Consider the following 27,300-nt stretch of genomic DNA (forward strand, 5'->3'; position numbering starts at 1 on the left):
ACCTTTTGAACTTCTAGAATATACCAATAATGCCCTTGGAGTAGGTGCGTGTTGAATTAACAGTTCTCAATTCTCATCACCAGCAAAAGACCAATATATCCTCAATAGTCAATACATCAAATGTGCGACAAGATGTTATATACTTAGTTTTCAATTGATAATATCTTGTTTTTAAACTTTATATTGGACGAATCAGTCATTAGCCTGGAGGGAGTGGTGCCACAGAAACCGCACTCCCTTCATTGCCACGTAAGCACCATGTCAGCTTTTACCACAAAAGTATGGTTCCTTGTCACACCTAAGGAGTGGTGCCATATTTTTTTAAGGATTTAAATTAGATATGACTTCATTTTTAATTAAAAAAAACATAAAATTTAATTACTTCAAAATAAAAAAACATTGCATTGCATTGCTTAAAATAAAATTTAAAAAAAAAATGAAATTTAAAAAAAAAATACTGCAAACTTAAAAAAAACACACACACATGAAACGATTAAAATAACTTATAAAATAAACTCAAATAAAATAACTTACAAAGGAAAAAAAAAAACTTTATTAATTAAAGTGCCAGTGGGAACAATGGCAAACATATATTTTTTTAATTTTATAAAACAATTTATTTTTAATAAAAAGCATAACCTCAATACTTGTCATGTTCAATATACTAGAATAATTTAAATTAACAAAAAAAATAAATAAAAAACAAAGCACAAGAAAATAGAAATACTCCCTGGATTTGTTTCAATTGTATGTGTGTGTTTTTGTAGCCCATGCATAGTCCATTTAGGAATTTTAAAACAACCCAAACTAAAAATAAGAAGAGAGAGAGAGAGAAAAGAATGTGGTAATAAACAGCCGTGGGGGAAGGGAGTGCGGTTTAAACCGCATGCTAGGGGCGGTGTTCTCCATTGACACGGTCACAAACCACAGTGGAAACTGCACCCACTCCGCATAGTCTTACAGAAATGGCAGAAAGTCGTACTAAATACGCAAATAGCTTTTGTACTCCATATTTCTTGATCTCCACTTCTTTCCCATATGTGCAACAAGATGTCATATACTAGTTTTCAAGGGGAAGAAAAGGAATTAGTGTGAAGCTTCGAGTTGATTATGGATGATTCAGAGAGGGATTCAAGAGTAGCATCATTGTAATTTAGATTGATTGAATAGGGCGATGAAAACCTGCATCGAACAAAAGATCTGTAACCAAATTTTATTGTTTTTATTTCAGAGTTTAGATAATGTTATGATGATGTTATACATTGCCTATGATCTTTGCAAAGAAAACATCCTTGGGTGACACACTCAACTTACAAGAGAGAAATGGACTCGCTTCTTCAAGAATGAAGTGCTCATATACAAAACAAACATTAATAGTTTAATACACTCAACTTAAAAGAGGAGCCAAAACTTTAGGGATCTTTTTTCATTGAAGAATTTTATCAAACACTTGGTGTTAATAAAAATTAAGAGCACAGATGTGTTGAATTACAGGAAGTTTTATGTTATAGCAAATTAGGTTCGCTCCTTTTCTTTTGTTTCTTGCCCAGTACGAGCTAAGAAAGTTTCATCAATGGATTATTATTCAATGCACCTTCATCCCCCAAAATTTTATGCACTATTTAAAATAGTGGAATATGTACAAACCAATCAAGAAAAACTTGCATAAATATAGCTATGTTGGTCACAGATTAATCAAATACATGAGATTACATGATACTAGAAGTTCGATAATTTGAATTGAAATATTAAGCATAAGAAACTCTGACAAGAAGTCGATTCAATCAGATAATAAGGTAGAGAAGCATGTACATGATTAGGACAAAGGAAACTAAGTGTTATATAGCAAACTTGAAAATACACCAAACTGCACGTGTGAATTTGATGTTTCTCTAGAACTGCCATCCCTGTAGGAGATTACAACTTGTAAATTGGAGAGTAATGTAAAGTTTTTTGTTGGAGAAAACATTAATCTATCAATAATAACCAAAGGAGACACCACATACCTCTTGTTGATAGGTCTTTATAAAGGAGTTTGGGTCTTCCGTTGTATGACACAATCCAAAAGTTGTATCTATTAACTTCAGCTCCGGAGTAGTTGATTGACCATTTGTGAAAACTATTATTTCCGGACAATCTTTGATTTTCAAAGTATCTAACGATGGCCATTGAAAAGCCTCCTTCCCCAAGCAAAATCCCTTGAGATTTGGAAGCTCATGAAGTGTGATGGTTTTTAGACAAGGGAACACAACCTCGGTCGGTCTAGTTTCAGAATCTTCAACTTGCTTGACAATCACATCCATACTCTTGCACTCACTTATAATTAGCTCTTGGAGCTGCAATAGACTGCCAATCATGCAACTACTGAAAACATGTCCAAGAAGCTTACAACTTACAATCGACACCTTTGTAAGGTTTGGAAAGTTCAACACTATCCACCTATGGCTCTTCCACATATGCTTCAAATTACTTATTCCACCCAAAGTCACCTCTTTTAGCTTTTGAAATGCCACAACAGATTGTGTTCCAATATTCACATCATCGTTTGTTACTTCAAATACCTCCTCTACTACAGATTGATAGGCATTGGTAATAGAAAGCTTTTCAAGATTCTTCAAATTAAGCAACTCCTTACATGGAAAAACTATGCTGCTTTTCAACAATATGTCACTCTTTTGTGCATCTACTTCAACTAAATTTGAAAAGGACCAAGGGAACTGAACTAGCTTTATCATAGCTGGAGTAGAGCACATTGAGAGTTGAGTCTGATAAGAAATTAGAAACATAGATCATCACAAACACTGACAATTATAAACAAAAAAATACATTTAGTATACAAACATATTAAAGGGTTGCAAGTTCTATTATTATTCAATGTGTCGAGTCATTTTAAATAGAAAAGAAATAAAATGTAAAAGATAGGTTGCGTTTAGTTACGAAAAAACAGTTTTCCTTTTCTTTTTTTCGTTTTCCCTTTTCAGTTTTCGTTTTCCGTTTTCGGTTTTCATTGGAAAATTTAGAAAACGCGGTTAGTTAAAACTTATTCATTTTTCATTTTCCGTTTTAGAAAATTAGAAAACGTGTTTAGATTTGTATTTTTCTATCCGTTTTCATTTTTAGAGAACGGTAGTGGTGGTAGGGTGGGGGTGGGGCGGCAGCACTGGTGGGGACGACGGTGAGGGGCAGTGGTGCAGTCGATGATGACGACGGTGATGGTGGTGGTGGTGGCAGCAGTGGTGGTGGTGGCGGTGGCAATTGTGGCAGTGGTGGTGATGGTGGCGGCGGTGGTAGTGCTGCTGGTGATGGGGTAGTGGTGGTGGTGATGGTAGGTTGGTGATTGTGGTAGTGGTGTTGGGTGTGTATGTCTGTTTTGTGGGTGGGTGTATTTGTGGGGGTGTGTGTATATGTGTGTTTGTGGGTGGGGGTGGGTGTGTGTGTATATGTGTGTTTGTGGGGGATGGGAGTGGGGATGAGTGTGTGTTTGTGGGGGTTGGTGTGTGTGCGCGTTTGTTTGTGGGGGTGAGTGTGTGTGTGTGTGTATGGGGGTGGGGGTCGGGGTCGAGGTGGAGATGGATGTGTGTTTGTGTGTGTATGTGTGTTTGTATGGATGGGGGTGAGGATGTGTGTGTGTGTGTGTGTGTGTTTGTGGGGTGGGCTTGGGAGTAGGTGGGTAGGGGTGTGGTCGGTTGGGGGTGTTAATGTAGGGGTAGGTGGGTGGGGTAGGAGTGAGTGCGTTTAGTTAAAACTTATTCATTTTCATTTTTAGTTTTAGAAAATTAGAAAACGTGTTTAGATGTGTATTTTTCTTACGGTTTTGATTTTTAGAAAATGGTAGCGGTGGTGGGTGGGGGTGGTGGCGGTAGCAGGTCGACGGTGGTGGTGGTGGCGACAACAATTATGGCAGTGGTGATGGCGAAAGCAATTGTGATAGTGGTGGTGCTGGTGATGGGGTAGTGGTGCTAATGATGGTGATTATAGGTTGATGATTGTGGTAGTGGTATTGGATGGGTGGGTGTGTCTGTGTGTGTTTGAGGGGGTGGGGTGGGGTGTGTGTGGGTGTGTGTGTGTGAGTGTGTTTGTGGGTGTGGGTGTATGTGTGTTTGTAGGGGTGGGTGTATGTTTATGGGTGTGTGTGTTTGTGGGGGTTTGAGCATAGGTGGGTGGGGTTTGTGGGTGTATGGGGTGTTTGTGTGTGTGTGTGTGTGGGGGGGGGGGGGGGGGGGGGCTTGGGGGTGGGTAGGTAGAGGTGGATGGAGTGATGGTGGGTATATGTTTATATTTTAGAAAAAAAATTGAATTAAAAAAATATGAAAAACAATGGTTATTGGTTTTCTAAAAATGTCCAACTTGTTTGTAATTTTAAAAAACAGAAAATTTTCATTTTCCATGAAAGATTTAGAAAAATAGACGAACTAAACGCGTTTTCAAAATTCTCATTTTTCTTGGAAAAATTTTCCTGAAAACGGCCAAAATTTCCACAACAACACGCACCCTAAGTATTTTGGAAACTTCAAAAAAGTAATTATCCATGTACTTGTTTATTTCTAGTTGTGTTCATCTACTGAATGTTTACATCCGATTTTATTAGGAAAAAAGATAATTAAGTTATTGTATTTTTCATCTTTCGACATGGTCAAAAACCACTCACAGTTAGTGGGTCAATTGGGCCTGTCTTTAGTTCATCTAACTTGATTTGTATATTAAGTGGTTAACTAACGAATGATCGAATATAACATCTTTCATAACATAAGAGACAGGTTAATATCTTAGGAATGTTGCATACTTTGGTAACTTTTTATAGATACAAAAATCGGGAAGTGGTTATGTATCTTCACTTGGTTTTGCTTTGTGTTTCCTAAATTTGTATGCAAATATCTTAAAACATAATAAAACTACATGTTGACATGTGGTTAAATGTTGAAGTAAAGTAACAACATACCTCATTGGTCAAATGGAAGTTGAGGCCACATTGATCAAGACTATGCTTGCCTAATCCTGTATGTATGTAGTTGAGCTTCGAAGCCTTTGAGTGACCAGATGTGAAACTCATCATTTGCGGGCAGCCATAAATCTTAACCTTTTCCAATACTGGCCACCTGAACTCATTCATCCCCAAGAAGAAACCCTTGAGATCTGGTAAATCTGTTAGTTTAAGGGACTTGAGACGTGGGAAGACTATTATAGACTTAGATTTTTCTATGTGCTCTCCATCTTCCTTCACAATCACTTGCATTGCCTTGCATTTTATTACAGTCAATTCTTTGAGTTGCTTAAAGCTTTCAAGTGTCGAACTTGTGAATATATATTCTAAAACTTCACATTTATGTATATACAATATTGTTAGGTTGGGCAATTGAAGAAAAGTCATATTTGCCGACCTGGGGATGGTGATTGCATCACTTCCATCACCAACATTAGTAATACTATCAACACCATTGCTGTTGGCCCCTTCAATTTCAAATATCTCCACAATTGACCCACATTCTGATATTCTCAACTCTTCAAGTTTATTCAATTGTCCCACTACATAAGATGGAAACACTCTTGACAAGGCATAGCAATAACTTATAGAAATCTTTTTGGAGTATTGGCATAAGAACCAAGAAGCAACATCGACTTGAGAACACTACAACAACACATGCAAAAATCAATGGAACTGATTCAATTAACAAAGCTTAGCTGTTTGCTACACACATACACACTACAATTTAACACAATATTTGTTTCTAGAAATGTTCAGTAACGTCAACAATGTAAGTTGAACTACAAAAGGGCAATATACAGAAAAATCACAATATTTCGGCCAATTTGTTTTTTGCAGTTTAACAACTCCATTTCAGTTTTAGCACATCAAACGTACCAACGTTTGAAATTTCTTTCTATTTCGACAAATTTGACCTAATATAGCAGGTTAAAGTGGGTCATAATTGAAAAGGTTGTCAAAGTTTAGTCCACTTCATTTCACTAAAGCCACTCAACTTTGACAAAATTTCTTTAACCTGCTATATCAGGTCAAAGTGGTCAGCATAGAATATTTCCAATTATGGATGAAAGAAAGAACAAGTAGATTGTGGATGAAAGAAAAAGCACACTAAATCAATCATAAAAGTGGCCTTATATAGGCTTATAGGAGATTATGAACATCTAAAAAAAAAGGAAATAGAAACAAGAAAAAGCAGAACTGCCAGGGTGCTAATTAATACAACTAATTAGCATTTATTCAAATTAAAACTTGAAAATGAACAGACTTGGACTTATTTGTTTATTATACATGCATCAACAATTTTTTTCACTCCCTCACAATCTGGTCTTATCATAAATCGATTTAAATAAAAAAAAAAACCATTAAATATTATGCATGTCGTTATTTATTTTTGTCTTTCAACCTTCAGAAGTATTAGCTTATGGAGTTACATCACGCAACTAATGGAGAAGAGAATATTAAAAAAAGAAATAAAACAAATAACTGAATATGTAAAGGAACCACTTAAAAGAAATCATATATACCTGGAACTGATCGATACTCTTGAGGCGTGGCAGAGCCCCAAGGGCGAGCATCTCAAGAAGAGGGAAGGAGGAGATGGTGTTTGTGTGAGTAGAAGATATTATTTCTTCATTTTCATCATTAATATCTCTACTTGAAACAACTTCTTCAATACCATCACAAAAAATTATGCGGACCTCCTTTAAGTTGGGAAGAAGTTTGCCCATGAGAGGTGAAAATAAGTACTTTATGCTATTGCAGAAACCCATGTTTATTCGTGTGAGGTTGTGGAATGAGTAGGATTGTGATTGGTTTTGAGGAATTACAAGTTTCTTCCAATTGCACTTCCACACATCACTCATACTCTCCATATATTGTAAATCTAAAACCTTGAGAGAGGGAAGTAGTAGTGGTGGTTGATGATTATATTTATGCGGAGTTGTTGTGAAATCTGTGCTGCTGCTGATACTGGAACTCTCTATCTCAAACACCACTTCAACATCTTCACAGTCTTCTACATTAAGTCTTTCAAGGTGATTAAGAAAAGGTATGGGATGAATTGAGGATTCAACGTCACGAATATTATTATTCACCTCTGCCTTGGATATAACATTAAGCTGCAGATATCTCAACAACAAATATAATTACAAATCTCCTATACGTAAAAATGATATTTTTCACACTGAATTACAAAATTGGTCCCTGTGTTTTTTTTTTTTTTTGGGTTGAGGTCCATTAAATTGTTTAGAAATTTTGGTCCGCATTAACTTGCTTATAAATATGTAATTAATAATACAAAGGTTAAAACAGATCCACACTTAGCAATGTGGGAAATATAGCCTACTTTTCCAATCTTAAAAGTGTTGTAGTGATATAGGTAATTTGTCCATGTTTCTAAATTCGGAGTTTTCACTTTTTTTTTTTTATCACATGTTGAAGTGTAAAGATTTAGAAATAATCTTATTGCACTTTAAAGTGTGAACACATCCAAAGAATTGTGTAGAATGGATTGATTTGTTGTAGTGTGATATGTATATGTATATAAAGACACATATACATAAGTGCTCTAACATGAAAATAAAAATAGAAATAGAAAGCTCAATTAAATCACATACCTCCTGGCTTTTCTGAGCAAATTGAATGTTTCTCCTGCTTGATTCACAAGGTCTCCTACCATCTATACTCACATTCATAAGTGTTCTCACATCATATTTGGAGACAGCAGGTGTGAATACATTTACAAACCTCTCACACCTTCTTATTTCTATATTTTCAACAGCTTGAAAGGTATGAATGAGGATATCAAAGCTACTTTCCCCTTTCATCCTCCACAACTCTCTTAGCTTATCCAACCTATATACTTTAATGTGTTTCAACTTGCTACCGAATTCTTCAATTTCACCAATACAACTCACGTCCATGTCAAATAAGACTTCAATGCTTCCACATTCAGAAACATGAAGCTCTTCCAGACGACCAAGCAAAGACATGGGATTGGTTGGAAACAAATTCACAAGATTATCACATTCCTTCACTTCAATCTTTGTCAACATGCAGGCATTAACTTCGTCACTAATACTAAATTGATAAGCCCATATCTCTTTCAGCTCATCCATACCATGAATTTGCAATATCTCTAACTTAGGAATCAGCATCTGCACAAAAATTAAGACACATGTTGATAATCAGTAGTGAAATCAAATTTAAAATAGTTTGTTTCGGGGATCACAAATTCACAAATCACAATCCAATCAATACAGACTTCGATTACAAGACTATCTATCTATGAAACTGTCAACATAAATCCTAAATAATATAGAGGTACCTGTTTGTTAAAGAAAGGTTGAATTGCAGAGACATTACTGGACATAGAAGATGTTGCAGATGTTTTCTGAGGATAAATACTTGTGAAATTAGGAAGGCCTTCAAGTCTCAACTCCAGCAGCTGTGGTAGCTCAATAACAATATCAATGTTGCTAAAACCTATCAGCTCTGGTAGCTTCTTCAAAGATAGAAACTTTAGCCCCTGAAACTTGATTACCCCATCTCCACCATTCTCACTATGTGCAAGTACTTCCAGAACAGAGCATTGTGAAACCGTGAGGCGCTCAAGCTTCATCAAACCATTTGCAATAGGGACTGTGAAGAGGTATCTTAAGTTTGCACACTTGATAACATCAAGGGCTCTTAGATTATTAAATGCCTGTCGAGGAAGATGAACTGATTGCACTAAAACTTCTTCAAGATCATTCATACCATCCACCTCCAAATAAAGCACCTCAGTTTTCTCAAACAACTCATTCATTCCAGATTCCAATAGCTCATTTTTGTTAGTCACCAACCTCAGCGTGTTTTCAAATGAATGCATATTTTTGCGAGTATTGTATTCTAAACCACATCCCATACAGATCCTGAACCTTTTAAGTTTAGTAAACACCATATTCTCGGGCGTATCCTTGTTGTCAAAGAACTCAACTTCTAATGCCGAAAGGTGCTTTGAAAGCTCTGCTAATTCAGCACGATTGTTGTCTGTGAAGCAAATAGCCTTTCCACACGCAACTCTCATATAAAGCTCTTCAAGCTCGACTAAATTCTTCAAGACACCGTCATCAATACGAAGATTAAGACACCCTGTCAAATCCAGAAGCTTTAGCTTCTTCAACTTTGCGATTGTGGATGGTAACTTTTTGATGCCACAATGAGCAAAACTAAGCACTTCCAGATTCAAGAGTTCACCAATAGCAGAGCAATCAAACATCAATAAGCACTGATGGAGAATGAGTGTTCGTAGCTTGGTGGAGCATTCAAGTGATCTGGGAAGCAATGGATACTGAATTTTTTCATATGCTACAACTTCAAGATTTTCCATTCTTTCATAAAAACCTTGAGAAAACTTAAGCGACTTATCTCCATTCATAAGTCTCAAAAGTGACAAGTTTGGGTACTCAGAGTCACCAGGAAACTCAGACATTCCTGTGCAAGTAATAGAAACTCTTTTGCAAGAATCTTCCACTTCAGCTCTACTCCGCTTTAAAATATCACCATGGTTGATTATCCATGCATGGTCACCTTTAGAAACTCTACTTAACACAAAAGCAAGCACAAGATCATGCATTTTGACACACCCAATGTAATCACTATCCATCAATAAATTTGCATTTCTAAGATTCTGCACACATGTTTTTGTCCTGTCTCTAGCCTCTCCCAAAGTAGATACTTCACTTAATAACTGTAGGCCCCATGCATATCTTGTGAGTTCCTCGATTGGAATATTAAAGTCATCAGGAAACAAGCCACACAGAAGAAAAATCACCTTTTCCTCCTCTGTTTTTATATAATTATAGCTTATCTTAATAACTTCTTGCACATTCTCATCAAGATTCTTCTTCTTCAACCGTTGAAAAGTATCTCTCCATGCAGAAACTTCATGAAATTGAAGGGTTTTGGCGATGAGTTTAATGGCAAGGGGCAAAAAACCACATCTTCTCACAATTTCACTTCCTATTTGATTCAGCTCCATATCATGTTGTTTTGAAACTCCTGTGATTTGCCAAAAGAAATTATGTGCTTCAAGCTCCTCCATCACATCCACTCGAACTAGTGTCGAATCCGAATTAGCTTCTACTGCAATTTGTTTGCAAATATTTTCATTTCGTGATGTCAGCAACAACTTGAAGCCATTGGGCAAAGGACTCAGTCCAATATCTTTGAGTTCAATAGTCTCCCATACATCATCAAATATCACTAAAACCTTTCTTTTACCTTCTGGAAGGTTCCCAAATGTTATACGAAGACGATCTACTCTTGCTGTTTTACTCGTTTCAGTGAGGGATTGACCCATATATTCTGCTATAGCTTGCTGAATAGAAAACATGTTAATTTGTTGCCCAATAACCACCTTCACAACATAATCAAACATTTTCTTATCTTCTGCAGTCTTTTTCACTTGTTCCATCATAGTGGTTTTCCCCACACCTCCCATTCCACATAGGGCTATCACTTGGCTCTTGTGATCTTGTTGAAGAAACCCGAGCGCATCCTTGAAGGTCCTCTCTCTTGATTTGAAGTGATTTTGGGCATCACCATCCAAAGGTGCAGAACTAGATGCGATTTTCGAGTTCACTTTCCCAAGTGGTCTTTGAGCATCACTCCAAGTTATCTTATTGTTTTCATCAATAAAACTTTTCATCTCCTCTATGATCTTGAATGCATTCCTTCCTACTTGATGCCTCATTTTCAAGTTAAAACATCCATTCCCAGTACTTGAAATGGTTTGAGCTTTTTCTTTGGTCTTTTCGACTTCTTCCAACCAACCAGGTATACGAGCAGGTATCTCCAGATTACTAATGTTGTTTCTTTCTATGTGCTTTTTGACATCAAGTATTGTACCATCCAGTTGCTTCATTATAGTATTCATGTTCCTTACATGTTTTGTGAAGGAAAAGATATATCCCAGCTGTTTTTTTACAGGACCCATTAATGATTCAACAATAGGACTAATTATTGCAGATACAACCTCCATTTTCCAATATTCTAGCTTTTTAGTGACACCTGCAAAGCATGTGTAACAAATTAGAAAGGGGATGAAATTGTTACAGGTTGTCAATTAGCTTACTTTTTTGTCCGTTCATATTTTCATTAATAATTTGCAGAACTATCTTGTTTTAAATATCATCTACCAGCCATAAGTAAATAGTACTCAAAGTTTTTCCTGCAAGATGTGGATACCTTGTATGAGAAGACGAAGATAGTTCTCATAACCATGGATTCTACCCAATTATATTGGCACATTATAGCATTGCTATAATTGGGTCGGTTTTTCAAATTAGAATGTTGTAATAAGAAGTTAAAAACTCTACCCAATTATATTTATAGCAGCAAAAAATTTTTTGTATATAGATGACATTTCTATAATAAAGAGATTTTGTAATCATATTCAACACATCAATCATTTATAAAGTTAGAAAAACGAACAAAAAAAACATTTCCACGTAAAAACACAAGCCATGACACAATTCCTAACTCCCAGAACATAAAACAGCAAAACGACCAATATACCCTCAATAATTATACATCATATATGATTCCATACCGTAAGTTTTCTATCTTTTGACTATGTAATTTTTTATTACTGGTACTGTGGTACATGTAATATATTAATATATGTAATCAAAAGGAACTGCTTCACGCCTTGATCTTTGTGCACCAACTTAACAAAAAGAGTATAAACAAAGGAATAAGAAAGAACACGAACAGGGGAATTGACAATTACTTGGAACCTAAGTATACTGTTGGAAGAGAAGAAAACTGAGTTCTTAATGAATTACAAGCCTTATTTATACTAAAACAAAAAAAGGTTTGACCCAAACACAAATACCAGAAACAAAACTGATGTTTAAAAAATGTTCCAAAAATACCCCTCTTCCTAATTTTACTGAATTAACCAGATCTATATAAGTATCTTCAACATAGTTTAGAGTCCCCAAAAACACCCATTTATCTTGGTTAAGACCTACCACAAAACTTCTTGAACCAAGTGATCTGATGCCTTTGTTTTTAAGTGTGTGTGTGTGTGTTCAAGTGAGAGTAGTTGATTCAAAATATTTACTTTTTCTAAACATACGACTACCCTGCATCTAGGAAAAACATAAATAGGAAAGTGAAACAACATTGTTGATGGTCGACTTTAACATCGATCTCTAGCTGATAATCATTCCTCCGTAACGTCGTTATATATTCAAACTAGTGAAAATGAAAATGTATTGTCGATTCATTACAACATTTCAGTTGATTTTAACTAAACAACATGCACCAACAATCCCACAATCAGCAGCAAAGCAAACGTGATTTCCAGATCCATAGATTTAAAAACTTTTGATAGATTCGTATACACAGAGAAAAAAAAAGTTAAGAAAAACGTACCAGGCTTTGATCTATAGCTGCTGCTGCTGCTGCTTTGTTTTGACTTTTAGTGAAAGGATTCAGTGTGAACTGTCAAAGACCATAATGAAGCGTCTATATAGTTACACAGTACACGTTAATAATAACCTCGTTTCATGGGAGATTCTAAACACACCCGATAAAAATCAAAACCACCTGCACAAAACCATTAACGGTAAATTCAATTAAAATAATATTAAAAATATAATGATCCCATATACTGACACCGTGTCTCCTTTGAAAACCATTTTTATGTTCTTTTTTAAGTCCATTACAGAAATGGTCCTTCTGTTTTGATTTGTGTTTTGATCTGATTCATAGTTTTGATTTCTAAATTTACAAATTAATATGTAATATCCCTGTAGTTTATAAATATTACGGTTTTAGTAATTGTTTCAGATAAAAAAATAATTTATTATTTCCTTTTTTTTTAATAATTTATTATTATTATTATATAACAATTTTATTTGTTCTTTATTTTAATAGAATTTTTATGGATTTTTTATAAAATTATTTTTATTTTTTTAAATTAATTATATAAATTACATATATCATATTGTTATTTATTCTTACATTTATTTATTCATATTTGTTTTTGTAGTTTAAAAATCTTTTAATATTTTTAACATCTTAATCAAATATATGATTTAATATTTTTTTTTACGTCTTGTTCGGTCACAATATACAATGTCTTTATTTATTTATTTTTTGCTCGAATAAACAAATTAAAATAGAACCCCGGATAACTATTCAACATCAAATATAATTATTTAATGTTATTTTATGTGTTTTTCATTTACATCATTCGTTTATATACTTTATTTTTTTTATTCAGCTTCAAAAGATTTTATTGTTATTTTTTAAACGAATAATCTTAAATATAAGAAAAAAACAACTATTATACCGTCATAACAACTACTATTAATACTGTCTATTAAAATAAAGAACAAATAAAATTGTTATATAATAATAATAATAATAATAATAATAATAATAATAATAATAATAATAAATAAAAGAAAACGAAAAAGAGAAAAGAAGGGTAAGTTAGTCTTTTTATCGTATTAATATTTTATTTTAATTATTATGTCAATTAAGTTCATATTAATCTACAATTTTCATTACAACTTTCATTTGTCATCACTTCCAAACAGTTAGACACACATATAGTTGTAATTGAGCTTTTATGATATGTTTTTTCTTGACGTTAATAATAATAAAAGAAAAAAGACTAGGCACTGTCGACATATGACAAATATCATAACTTTATGAATTGTCTATGTAGAGATTAATCAATTAGGTGTGGCCAAGACATCGACTAATCCCCTAAAGTGTTATCAGATATAAATACGAGCTTAATCAATATAAAAAATAAAAGCAAAATATTGAGATGAAACTAATCAAGATAAATAAAAATACAATGATGGTATTGAAGAAGATCCGTTCTAAAAAAGATTTAAAATTATTTAATAAATTATTTTTTATATACTTATTTAAAACTAATTACAAAAAATATCATATTTCATTTCTTTATACTCAAAAGATAAAAAATTAAATTATATATATATATATATATATATATATATATATATATATATATATATATATATATATATCTTTCTTTCTAATAAATAAATAACTTCAATATAATGTTGCCATGTGTCAACCTAATCAAATGTCACGTGTCAGTCTATGAATATTGCATGCGAAATAAAAAATAAAAAAAATTATATATATATATATATATATATATATATATATATATATATATATATATATATATATATATTCCTACAAATCAGTATATCAGTTACAATTGATTGATACTCTAAATTACCGGCATTTCAATTTTAAATATACAGGATACAAAAGACTATACATATAAAATCCCTAAAAAACAGCAATTGATTTTCCAAATTCTCCCTCTTAAACCTCTTTAATTCTATGATTCATTGCCATAAATACCTCCTACATTCTATGTCAAATAGTTCAAGATTTACCTTTCAAAAAGAAAAAACTTGTTAGCTGCAACTAAATTTTAAATTTTAAATTATATTATACAGATGTTATAGAGATTATAGAGAAATTATAGAGAAATCGAGATATGATATCCCTGAAAATCAGTTATTCAATTTACAATCACTTTATCATTATACCTATAAATACATATAATGACCGATCCATAAAATTGTTTTCTTCACTTCTCTCTTCAAGGTTTTCAGAGTATAATTCTTTCGTATCTCTGCATCTACATTCACAGATTTCGATCCATCAGGTAAGTATACAAAACTCTTCAATTCAATCGTCCTTTATATGTACATTACTGTCATCTATATAAATATTTTGCAGTATATTGTTGTTTTTAATGCTTTTATACAAATGGTTAACTTCAAGTGATATACATAAAACGACCAATTCATGGCTTTTGTTCGCAGGTATTTCTGTATTTATGAAAATCCCCATTTTACCCTTTTACTCTATATTTATATTTTAATATAATAAAGCTCTAGATGTGTAGTGTGCTTACCTTATTCAATCCTCTCTCGCTGCTAAATATAAGAATGACATATGAATCCTTCGTATTTGAATTTGTGTTGTCACGTTTTAAAGTTTCATCATATTAATGAAAAAAACATCTAAAATTTATAAATCACATCTAAATATGCATGTCATCTAAATAAAAACAGAAATATAATAATAATAATAATAATAATAATAATAATAATAATAATAATAATAATAATAAGACAATCTATGTATGTTACATGTTTATTTAGGACTTTGATGTCATTGTAAACCATAATACTTACTCACCATTAACTTTCATTTCATGAATTTTTAAATTTAAAAAACAGGGAATATTTTTGTTCACTTTTATTTTTGGCATGTATTTATACTATCACCCTATTTTACAGATTCATGCATGTTTGTGATTTTACTCTCATAAGTGATCTAGATGTCTTGAAGGACATGTTTACTATGAAGCTTCGTATTATCAGATTATGGACACTGGAAGATTACTATAACAAAGACGAAATTTTCTCCATTCAACTTATTTTAATGGACGAACAGGTACACTATATATATGGTTCTAATTATTTACATGTTTATATTTATATTTATGTTTTTAACTTTTTAATTTGATAACCAAACTTGAATATTGATGTTAATATACATCATAATTTAGGGTAACAAGATCCAAGGTCATGTCCCCAATACTTACATTTACAAGTTTAGAAATGTTCTAAAAGAAGGGGAAGCTTATTTTATCAAAAATCCAAATTTGGCAAAGATGGATGAAGGAAAATTTCAACTAACTGATCAAATGCAAAGGCTCACCTTCAATCGCGAGACTACTGTCACTCCATGTCTCCATTTTTTTGGATCAGTTGTTGGGTTTGCTTTTATTGACTATCATCCCATTATCGTCAGCATTGTTCCACAAAACATTTCATTGGGTTAGTATTATTTGTTTACCTATATATATATATATATATATATATATATATATATATATATATATATATATATATTATATTAAATGACTTATTTTTTTCTACCCTTCAAATAAAAACTAATTTCATCTGTTTGGTTGTATTTATGCTGATATATAGATGTTATCGGTTTGGTGGTCGCAATTGGTAAAATTGATGCTCGAAATGAAGATAGAAAGAGGCATAAGATGAGACTACAGATCCAAGATGTCAAGTTTGTTTTTAATATCTATAAATTAATTATTGTGTATATTAACTATTTTGATTGCAATATCAAAAAAAATATATTATTTGTAATTTGTAATTCCCATCCTTTTTGTTAGGGGTTCTCAATTGGATGTTAACCTATGGGGAGATTATTGTTACACATTGTCGGATTACATCCAAAAGAATCCAAACATTCTCCAGATTGTCATAATCCTTCAGTTTGCAAAGATTAATGTCTGGTAAGGTATAACGTTTTTTTTTAATTATGTTTTATATTGCAATGATTATTTACTTTTTTTTGTTTTTTTATAGATCGGCAATATGTTAATACATATTATGATGTATCAAAGTTCATCATCAATAGTGACATTGATGAGATAAAAGTTTTCAAAAAAAGGTTTCTCACATTATGTTATTTTTTTGTTAATAATAAATGGCAATGTATGTTATAAATGATGTAACTGTGTGGTTAATTAACAGTTTGAATCAAGACGGTCTCAATGAAAACTCATCCAGTACTTTCTCCTATATGAAATTTAATCGAAGTTCTGAAAAGGATGATTTTGTGCTTAAAATGAGCCGAAAACAATCGTTGATATTTTCGAACCGACTGAGGTAAGAAAATTCTGAAATTTCTATCAATCTTTCTAATTTTTGTTTTTAACACATTTCGTTATTTAATATTCAATACTTATAATATTATTGTCTTTTTTAAATCAGATAAAAAAGTATGTTATTGTTGCGACCATAAAAGGAATTCTTAATAACACACCTTGGCATTACCTGGCATGTACAAATTGCAATACAAAGGCGGTTCCAAAAAATCCTTCCGATGAACCCAATGTCACATATGAATGTCGAAATCCAAAATGCACAAAAACTGAAACGTTGACAGTTCCGAGGTTAATACATTTTGAAAAACTCAATTTTCATATAATAGTAATTTCCAAATTATGTTGAATAATTTTGAGAATTTTACATTTCTTGAAAGGTTCATGATTCCGGTAAGAGTTCAAGATCATACCGGAAGTATTACTTTAACAATGTTTGAACAAGATGCGAAAAAAGCTTCTAAAAATTTCTGCAAAAGATTTAGTCGCAAAAACAGCTAAGGTGAACGTTTTTCATATTATTTTTAAAAACTAATTATTGTTATTATATTTAATTACATTTTTTATGTTTTTACTTGCAGCTTGGTTTTTCTACTAACGTATACCCGTCCGATATTAATGTATTGAAAGATATGAAATTGGCTTTCATAGTTTCTGTTTCGAAATACAATGTGCAAAGGAACACTAATCAATATACTATTTCCAAGATTAGTGATGATGAGATTATCATTGAGGAGTTGGAAAAAAAATTAGAGTTGCAGAGGTTATTATAATTGATTTTTTTTCCAAAATATAATATACTTAAAAAAAGGCTTATTAATTTTTCTTTTGTGTTTTGAACAGGGAGCTAATTCACAATCGTTTGAACATGGTACCACTGATTGTGAATCTCAAGATAACATATTTATAAAGGTGTACTCTAAGTTATCTAAATATCTCATGTTAGTATTATCTTTAACTTTAATAACCTCTAATAATACTAATTTTCTTTTATAATTTTAGGATGCCATATCTTAGACCGATGATAGTGTAACACCAATGAATGTTTTCAAATCGACAGCCACAAGCCCAAAAAAAAAAATTTGGATGCAACAAAAGGTTTGAAGCGAGCTCTTGAGGATGATTTTGTTTTGGATGTCAATGACAACATGTCATCATTAAAGACTATAAAAGTTCTAGGAGGAGAAGCTGGACAACATAAACTTGTCAAAGTTAAGTTGGAAAAGTGATTGGTCACCTACCTTTTAAGAACAATAATCACTTTTTAAATTTTTTCCTAAGGGTTTTAAGACATTTTCATTTTTTTGGTTAGAGATTTGATGGATTTGGTTGTTTTTTGGTTTAATTTGACTGTTTCTTAATAAATTTCAGGATGACTTTATATTATGTGTTTCTTTCTTAATAATTTGTTTCTAATTTTCATAAAGTACAATTAGTATATCACTATCATTTTCAATAAAATATATTGCTATTTTCTACAATTTTAACGATAAAATAAAAGGTTATTGATTTAATTTATAAAATCATCCATGTAATTTCATAAGTAAAGAAGTTTATAGATTTTTTAGATCTTCATTGTTGAGTTTGAAGGATTTACCGGATTTGAAGTTTTAGAAGCTACGATAGACCACATGGAACTTTATAAATGAGTTGATCCATCAAAAAAATTTTGAAATATGAAAAATTAACATCAAGCAATTATTAGAGACATATGAGCAACAAAAACTTATAAAGGAGAAGGGATGGGATGATAAAAGGTAAAACCTTTAGCATTCAAATTTTCGAGAAAGCTTTGTCAGTTCCTGAAGATCAATTCACAGATAATGACAAAATAGTTAGGGAACTTAATAAAAGCAAACATAATTTGATTTACACTTGAACACGATCCAACAAAACAAATATAAGTTCCTATATGATAACGGATCAAACCTGTTGAATTTTGTTAAATTCTTCTCTCTTAGAATCTTCAAGGGAGACAACACTAAGAACAACCTCCTTTACTGATGTTGCATGTGTACACAAATTGAGACATGTCAGACCACATCCATAGATGCTTGATATTGCATGATTAAACAGAGAACTTGGAGATAGTTACTTTACATCATAATCATACAAATACTTATCAGTTCAACACAATAAACTTGAAGTGATAACTGATAAGCACAATAAAATAACAACTATTCTCTGACACTCAAAAGAGCTTCAAGATTTTTGTTGCAAATTTGGCTATATGCTTTTATCTTATTGCTGTTTTGTTCTTTGAAAAGTGTAAAATGACTATTGTGCCCTTAAGTAAAAAAGACAACCATGAAAGTACTAGATCAATTACTTTTCCCCTCTGTTTCTTTATCTGTCAATAATGAGCCAACATGGAAACAATAAACAATAAAAAAATTCCTTTTATGGCAATTTTTAATATTAATTGAATAAGAAGTGAGGTGAAAGTATCAGAGCATTTCCTTCATTCGAAGATCTGAAATTCATCATTTATCTACATTATGTCTTCCTTCTGAGACAAACTCAGAGCCTTGGCTACAAGAACATGAGATAGCAGAATGTGAATATCTATAAGACAGAAGCAAGCTGTTTCAGCACAAGGTAATGTCAGTTGTTATGGTCGGTTCATGCCTTGCAGGGTTGTAAGTTTCCAAAAATACCCTTTATCCATAATGTGTCGTTAGGAAAGAACAAGTGGAAAAACTAGGTGTTTTGATCAACCTTCAATTCAGAATAAAAAAGCCATTCTTTCATATTCCAATTTAAGTTGAACTATTATTTCAAATCAATTAGTTTCAATCAATCCACAATTTCAGGCTTCAATTTAGCAAACCATATATAGAGAGAAATTAGAAACCTATCTTTTTTACTTTAAAATCAATGACATCTGACCTGGAAATCTTCACTTTGCATTCAATTTTACGAAAAATCCATCCTGTCAAGAGTGAAAAAAAATTTAAATTGACAAGTATTGAAATAAAGTTAAAACCCTAGATCCAAAAAAATCTAAAAACATTTTGCTGATATACATTGATTACGCTCTAATCCCTCTCCGTTCTCAGTCCCAACTCTCTGTTTTCACCATCTTCTTCAGCCGTCGGCCTCTGTTTTCACCCTCTTCTTTAGTCCCGAGTGAAATACGTCTTACAATCCCCTTCGATTTTTGCCTCCGACAGTCAGCCTACGATCAAGGTCCGTCGGTACACTCATACAGTGTCACTACCCTGTAGGACTCTCCAAATATCACCTGCCACTGCTGCACGACTCTTCGTTGGTACATGTCTTCATTTGCTTTTGAAAATCCTTTGATCACTTGACTGTATTCTGCATTCTTGAAGATAAGTTGTAGTCGTACATTTTATGTGATACAAAACAATCAACTTTAATATTATACGGCTCTTTAAAAAATTTAACTTTAATATTAAAGGGTTATATGATATATAACTATTATTGTTTGTTTTCTATTTGTTTTAATAAACTTTTATAATTTATAATATAATTGGTTTGTTTTTTAATTAAGATTAAGATTATTAGTTTATTTATTAAACCGTTAATACTTTGATTTTCATTAGTTAAAAAGTAATTAATTTATCAATTTCTTTATTTATTATTTGAAAATAAGTTATATAATTTTTTTGGGTTCCTGGTTGATGTTGATTAAATCTCAAAGTTGGCAACAACTATTGAAGGCCATTGCAATGACCTTACATTTTCAAATCCATTTTTCATTTATTCAAATACATGAGGGTAAAATACGATCATTACCATTTTTTCCAAATACTTTTAAACTACTCATCATATTTTATATTTGTTTTATAATATGATTTATAATTGTAACATTATACATAACTTTTATTTAACGTACCATTTGTATTTTAAATACTAATTAAATTTATTTTCATATGCAAATGATAGAATATACAATGGATTCCATTTCGGCTAAACAATGACGAAAATTAAGGAAACTATATTTGGATAATAGAATATTTAAAAAAATACCTACCAGATCAGACGGTCATACTTCATCTACCTCACCACCTTTTAACAATACCCATAATGGTAATTTTTTCGTATGTTAATAATTTTTGTATAATTACTATGTTATTTGTTAAATAATATAAAAAATTGAAATCTATATAATCAATTAATATTAATGAATCATTTTCCTTATTAACTATATTTCAAATTATATGTAGCTAATGTCTTCGATCATTGTCAACATTTAAAAAGTAGTTCTAATAAAATTTCTCAATATCATTGCTCAAGCTTTCAATCTCCTTCAGACATCAATTATACAACTCCCCTATCCAATATATCAAATGGTATGTATAATTTTTATTATTGTTATTATATATGGAGTATTCTTTTACATTACAATAACTATATAATTAAAAAGTAACATATTTTTTCAGCTTTATCTAACATTCCTTATAAAGGTCAGACATCCTCATCCAAACAGTTTTCTCCAGGAGTGCACAACTTAAAACGAAAGTCTTCACATATATCTCCTATACATATATTCGACCTAACAACAGGTGATCATATTAATGGTCCACATATTCTCTATCCATACATGCAGTTATATCAAAAACCAATCCTAACAAATACAAAAATAAGTTACAAACTTAGGGTATATATTATGTTTTAATTAAACTTTGTTTCTATTATAGATTCCGAGAGAAAAAATGATTCTACTTCAGCTAAAGACCAACGAAAACTAAGGAAGTTATATTTGGATAATAGAAAACTCAAAAATAAATCAACCATATCAAACGGTCAAACTTCGTCTGCAACGCCAGCTGTTAACACGAGCCCGAATGGTAATTATTTTGTGTGATTTACTTATTTTTATTATCCTAACTATATGTTTTATGAAATTACCCAATTGTATATAACTTTCATTATTATTAAACAAAGTTATAATTATATGTAGGTGATGTCTTCAATCATCGTCAACATTTAAACTCTTCAAAAAAGCTCACACATATTTCGTCTCAAAAGGAAAATATCAGCTCTGACAAGACTCGTCAATATCATTTTACAACCTTGCCATCTCTTTCAAATCTAAATTTTAGGAGTCCACTTTCCAATATCTCAAATGGTATGCATATTTTTTTTTATTATATATACAATACAATATTATTTTATATTACAATAACTACATGATTACAATACTGTTTTTCTTTCAGTTATTTGTAGCAGTCGATATAATGCTCCAACACACTTATCAAGTAACCGACGATTTTGATCACCTTCCAATTCCAAGAAATCAAGCAATTTTTCCACGGTCACACACAATTATTCATCCAAACAAAATTCTTCACGACCACACAACTCAAAAAGAAAGTCTGCACATATATCACCTATACCTATATTTGGCTTAACGACAGATGATGAAAGAAATGGTGGAGATATTATCCAACCCACACATGTTGGTATATCAAAAGGTAATAATCATAAACAACATTTTACATATTTGATGTTGCTAATTATAACTTTTTTATACTTACATTATTTATAATGTTCTATTTAATAGGTTATTTAGATCATGGTGATCAGAATGTTTGTGAACTATATCACGCTAAATTATGGAAAGACGAATCTTCAAGAGGCAATAAAACAGGGAATAAAATCTTTTCTCTCTGTTGTGGTTATGGGAAGGTAGAACTACCTCCTTTAAAAGAGCCACCGCAAAGTTTCAAACAACTTTATCTTCAGACAGATTCCAAAAGCAAATACTTCATAAAAAACATTCGTCGTTACAATTCAATGTTTTCATTTACGTCGATGGGTGGGAAAGTTGATTCATCCATTAATAAAGGAAACACACCATACATATTCATGCTTAGCGGTCAAAATTATCATAGTATCGGAAGCCTTCTCCCTACGAATGGATGTCAACCAAGATTTTCACAGTTGTACATATATGATACTGAAAATGAAACATCAAATAAATAGAAATGTTTCTGGTATATATTCTAATTTACTATTACTTTCTATTATCACTTTAACAATATTACTTTTATATTACTCATTTTTATATTAAAATAATTTTATTTACAGGGGAAGCAAGAATGCCTCTACATCAACTGATGATTCAACTAATCTTCAAATTATAAAATATTTGAATCTTATGTTGGATTCAAATAACGGGTTGGTCAAGTGTTATAGGATGGTTAGAGATATTTTTAATTCAAATCCTCGTGATGACCTAAAGTTACGAATTATTGGAAAAAGACAACATGATGGAAGGACATATAACCTACTAACTGCTTCTGAGGTTGCCACTTTAATTGTAGGAGACATTGGTGATTTTATAGATAACAAAGACATTGTAGTGCAAACTTCGTTTGGAGCTCTACGTCGTATCAGTGAATTACATCCTTCTTACCTTGCTCTACAATATCCTCTACTATTTCCATATGGTGATGATGGTTATAGAGTTGACATCCCCCATAAAGGTGTTACGTTTATGAGCGATAGCAAGCGTCCAAACACTACAATGAGGGAATTTTTCGCTTACATAATTCAAGACAAGGTTAATTCTTTCTCACTGATTTTTAATTCAAGAAGGCTTTTTCAACAGTTTTTGGTAGATGGTTATACAATGATTGAAAGCGAGAGATTATATTACGTAGGAAAGAAACAAAAAGTTCTTCGATGTGAATCTTATGAGAATTTGCGTAAGTTTCAAGATCAGGGGAATAAGAATATTTCGGAATTTGGCCGACGTGTTATATTACCTTCTTCTTTTACTGGTGGTGCACGTTACATGATGCAAAACTACTTAGATGCCATGTCGCTTTGTAAGTGGTTTGGATATCCTGATTTTTTCATAACCTTTACATGCAATCCAAAATGGCCAAAAGTTCGAAAATTTCTTAAAGACACTACTCTTAATCCAGAGGATAGACCTGATATCCTATGTAGGTTATTTAAGATCAAACTTGATGCATTGATTAAAGACCTACGCGAGAATGCAGTATTTGGCATGGTTCAAGCAAGTATTTAAAATTTTTTATTCATACTAACCATATTATATTTTAATGTCGTGTTTTATTTAAAATATTGTTATCTTTTCTACATTATTAAATTTATTAATACAAAGTTGTTTATTTCTATATATGCAGTTGTGTATGCAATTGAGTTTCAAAAGCGTAGTTTGCCTCACAGCCATATTTGTCTATTCATGCAACAGGAATACAAGCTTCCTACCGTGGAACACATTCATCAATTTATTTCAGCTGAGATTCCAAACATTCACCAAGATCCTGCTTTGTTTTCACTTGTGAAGGAGTTCATGATACATGGTCCATGTGGTGCTCAAAATGTTAATTGCCCTTGCATGGTGGATAACAAATGCTCTAAAAACTTCCCAAAAAATTTCTTTGAACATACCTCGATTGATCAGAATGGTTTTCTTGTATATAGGACAAAAAATGATGGATCGTTTGTCGAAAAATCTGGTGTCCAGTTAGATAAACAAAAATGTTGTTCCATACAACAAATACCTGTTGAAACGATGCCAAGCACACATAAATGTTGAATGGTGCAATCAAGGATCTTCCATCAAGTATTTATTCAAATATATTAATAAAGGTCCAGATAGAGCAACTATTGGTTTTCAACAAAACAACAACGACTGTGATAAACATGATATAGTCGATGAGATAAAAAATGCTATGATTGTAGATATCTTTCTGCATGTGAAGCATCCTGGCGAATTTATGGATATGATGTTCATTACAGGCATCCTTCAGTGATGAGACTTCCTTTTCATCTTCCTAATCAACAACAAGTTGTCTACGGTGAAGATGACGACATCGACAATGTACTCAACAAGCCTTCAGTTGCTTCTTCGATGTTCACATCTTGGATGGAGTGCAATAAAGTTTACAAACAAGAAAAAAAACTAACTTATGTTGAATTTCCTACAAAGTTTGTTTGGAAGCTTGATTTAAAAACTTGGAAGCCAAGGGAGGTTGGATATTCGATTGACAGAATTCATTCAGTGTCACCTAATCTTGGCGAAGCATATTTTTTAAGAATTTTTTTAAACAAAGTGAAAGGACCAACATTATTTGAAGAAATCCGCATGGTTAATGGTGAAATATGTCCTTCATTTAGAGATGCATGTTATGCTCTTGGCCTCTTAGATGATGATAAAGAATACATCGAAGCTATTAAGGAAGCAAGTCAATTTGGATCCGGTTATTACTTACGTTTCTTATTCACTATCATGTTATTATCTCACAGCTTGACTAGCCCGGATGTTGTGTGGGAAAATACATGGGAATACTTATCGGATGAAATTTTTTACACTCAACAACAAAAATTAAAATCACCAGGTATTATAATATTCTTTACTTATTTATTTTAAAATACATATTTAAATCAATATACAATACTAATTTAGGTCAAGAACAATTTTGTTAATATTTTTTTTCTAATTATTATACCAATTTTCTTTTAGGTTTATCACTTAATGAAGATCCAATTAAGAACCTGACTTTGTTTGAGAGTGAACAAATTTTACTTCGTAACAATTCAAGTCTCAAAAAATTTACAAGGATGCCTTTGCCCGATGTTGATTATGTATCCTCTTCAAACAATCGTCTTATTAGTGAGGAACTGGATTATGACATACCAAATTTAAAGAAGAAGTTTGATCGGCTATCTATTGCATTAACATCTAAGCAACGAAACATTTTTTATGATATCATGACTGCAATAAAGAATAATGAAGGAGGTGTTATCTTTGTCTATGGTTATGGTGGAGCAGGTAAAACCTATCTTTGGAAGAAATTATATGCCGTAGTTAGATCTAATTCTCAAATTGTTTTAAATGTTGCGTCAAGTGGGATTGCTTCTTTATTATTAACCGGTGGCAGGACGGCACATTCACGGTTTATAATTCCTTTGGTTCTTACTAAGGTTTCTATTTGTTCGATACCACCAGATTGTGAACTCGCCAGTTTATTACGAAAAGCCTCATTAATCATTTGGGATGAAGCACCCATGATTCACAAGCATGCATTTGAAGCTTTAGATCGAACTTTGAAAGATATATTCAAGTATCATAATCCTAGAAACTCAAATTTGCCATTTGGAGGGAAAGTGATTGTTTTTAGAGGAGATTTTAGACAAATTTTGCCTGTTATCCCAAGTGGTAGTAGACAAGACATTGTCAATGCTTCCTGAAGTTCATCATATTTATGGCAACAATGCAAAGTCTATCAACTAACCAAGAATATGAGGTTAACTGTCGGAAGTGATACATCTGTTATTCAAAAGACAACAGATTTTGCAAAATGGCTTTTGGATATATGAGAAGGGAAACTTGGTGGTTCTAACAATCGCGAAGCAATTATTGATATTCCAGATGATCTTCTAATTAATGATCCTTATGATCCTATAGGTTCATTAATCAATTTTGTATATCCTTCAATTCTTGAAGCTTCTACCATTCCAGAATATTTTCAAGAAAGAGCAATACTCGCTCCAAAAAATGATGTTGTCGAAAATATAAATGATCATCTGCTAGCTTTATTTCCAGGAGAAAAGGTCGAATATCTAAGTTCAGATAAACTATGTGAATCTGAGTTTGTCCATGATAACTTTGATGCCAATTTATACTCACCTGATGTTTTAAATGGTCTTAAAGTCTCAGGACTACCTAATCATAAGTTAGTTTTGAAAGTCGGGGTTCCAGTTATGTTACTGAGAAACATTGATCAAAAAAATAGCTTATGTAATGGCACTAGACTACAGGTGATATCTTTGGGCAAACGTGTTATTGAGGCAGTTATCATAACTGGAAGTAATATTGGAAATCAGACTTTTATTCCAAGAATGACCTTAACACCATCTGGAAAAAAAATCCCATTCATATTCCAAAGAAGACAATTTCCATTAGCTGTCTGTTTTGCAATGACAATTAACAAGATCCAAGGACAGTCCCTATCTAAGGTTGGTTTATTTTTGAAAGATCCGGTTTTTACACATGGTCAGTTATATGTTGCCCTATCTAGAGTTCAAAGTAGAGAAGTATTAAAATTGTTAATTTTAGATTAGGATGGTAGACTTGCAAATAAAACTTCTAATGTTGTTTATAAAGAAGATTTTAGAAATTTGTAAGCTGTATGTAATATATTATTCCTCATAACATGTATTCTTATTATTATTAATCAGTGTTCTAAAATGTCACACCCCAAAACCGAAGGCGGAAACGTTCCGGGGTGGAGGACATCATGTATATCGCAACCAATGTACATAGTAAGCATAGTAAACACAAAACTTTACATTACATAGATTCATTTACAGTTGTTTGAAAGTAAAGTTATACAAGTGTTATACATAGGCATATATAAACAAAAGTAAAGACGTGTCTTCTATGTACTCCGTCTTCTCCAAAAGATCGCGGTGTACCTATCTAATGTGGACCTGAGAATACAAGCAGTTTGAAAATCAGCATAAAGCTGGTGAGTTCATAAGCGGTTTAGTTTTTGTAAAAGAACAGGTTTCCTTTGGTTTTCTGAAAAGTTGTAATCCAAGAAAATCCCATATT

General features: G+C 32.0%; 3 protein-coding genes across 3 annotated transcripts; 2 read left to right on the top strand and 1 right to left on the bottom strand.

Annotated features, from left to right (window-relative positions):
- Positions 1-147: 147 nt before the first annotated feature.
- On the bottom strand, positions 148-12,542 carry LOC111907150 (uncharacterized). The gene is made up of 7 exons (XM_023902950.2): positions 12,407-12,542; positions 8,310-11,035; positions 7,600-8,139; positions 6,508-7,101; positions 4,940-5,626; positions 2,007-2,765; positions 148-1,907 (listed from the first exon to the last, which is right to left on the bottom strand). The coding sequence occupies exons 2-7, from the start codon at positions 11,004-11,006 to the stop codon at positions 1,893-1,895; spliced, it is 5,292 nt and encodes a 1,763-aa protein (XP_023758718.1). The 5' UTR covers positions 11,007-11,035; positions 12,407-12,542; the 3' UTR covers positions 148-1,892.
- Positions 12,543-15,403: 2,861 nt separating this feature from the next.
- On the top strand, positions 15,404-16,849 carry LOC111907182 (replication protein A 70 kDa DNA-binding subunit A). The gene is made up of 6 exons (XM_052768826.1): positions 15,404-15,496; positions 15,612-15,882; positions 16,039-16,132; positions 16,242-16,364; positions 16,606-16,740; positions 16,846-16,849. Exons 1-6 carry the CDS (start codon positions 15,404-15,406, stop codon positions 16,847-16,849), a joined length of 720 nt encoding a protein of 239 aa, XP_052624786.1.
- A 332-nt stretch (positions 16,850-17,181) lies between these two features.
- Positions 17,182-26,807, top strand: LOC111907183 (uncharacterized). The gene is made up of 15 exons (XM_042899678.2): positions 17,182-17,238; positions 17,318-17,499; positions 17,580-17,596; positions 20,930-21,055; positions 21,146-21,268; positions 21,404-21,553; positions 21,667-21,834; positions 21,923-21,964; positions 22,124-22,180; positions 22,270-22,651; positions 22,797-23,737; positions 23,864-24,206; positions 24,426-25,081; positions 25,207-25,902; positions 26,068-26,807. Exons 1-15 carry the CDS (start codon positions 17,182-17,184, stop codon positions 26,805-26,807), a joined length of 4,680 nt encoding a protein of 1,559 aa, XP_042755612.2.
- The last annotated feature ends 493 nt before the right edge of the window (positions 26,808-27,300 follow it).

This window comes from Lactuca sativa, chromosome 2, assembly GCF_002870075.4.
Source record: "Lactuca sativa cultivar Salinas chromosome 2, Lsat_Salinas_v11, whole genome shotgun sequence".
Lineage (NCBI taxonomy): Eukaryota > Viridiplantae > Streptophyta > Magnoliopsida > Asterales > Asteraceae > Lactuca > Lactuca sativa.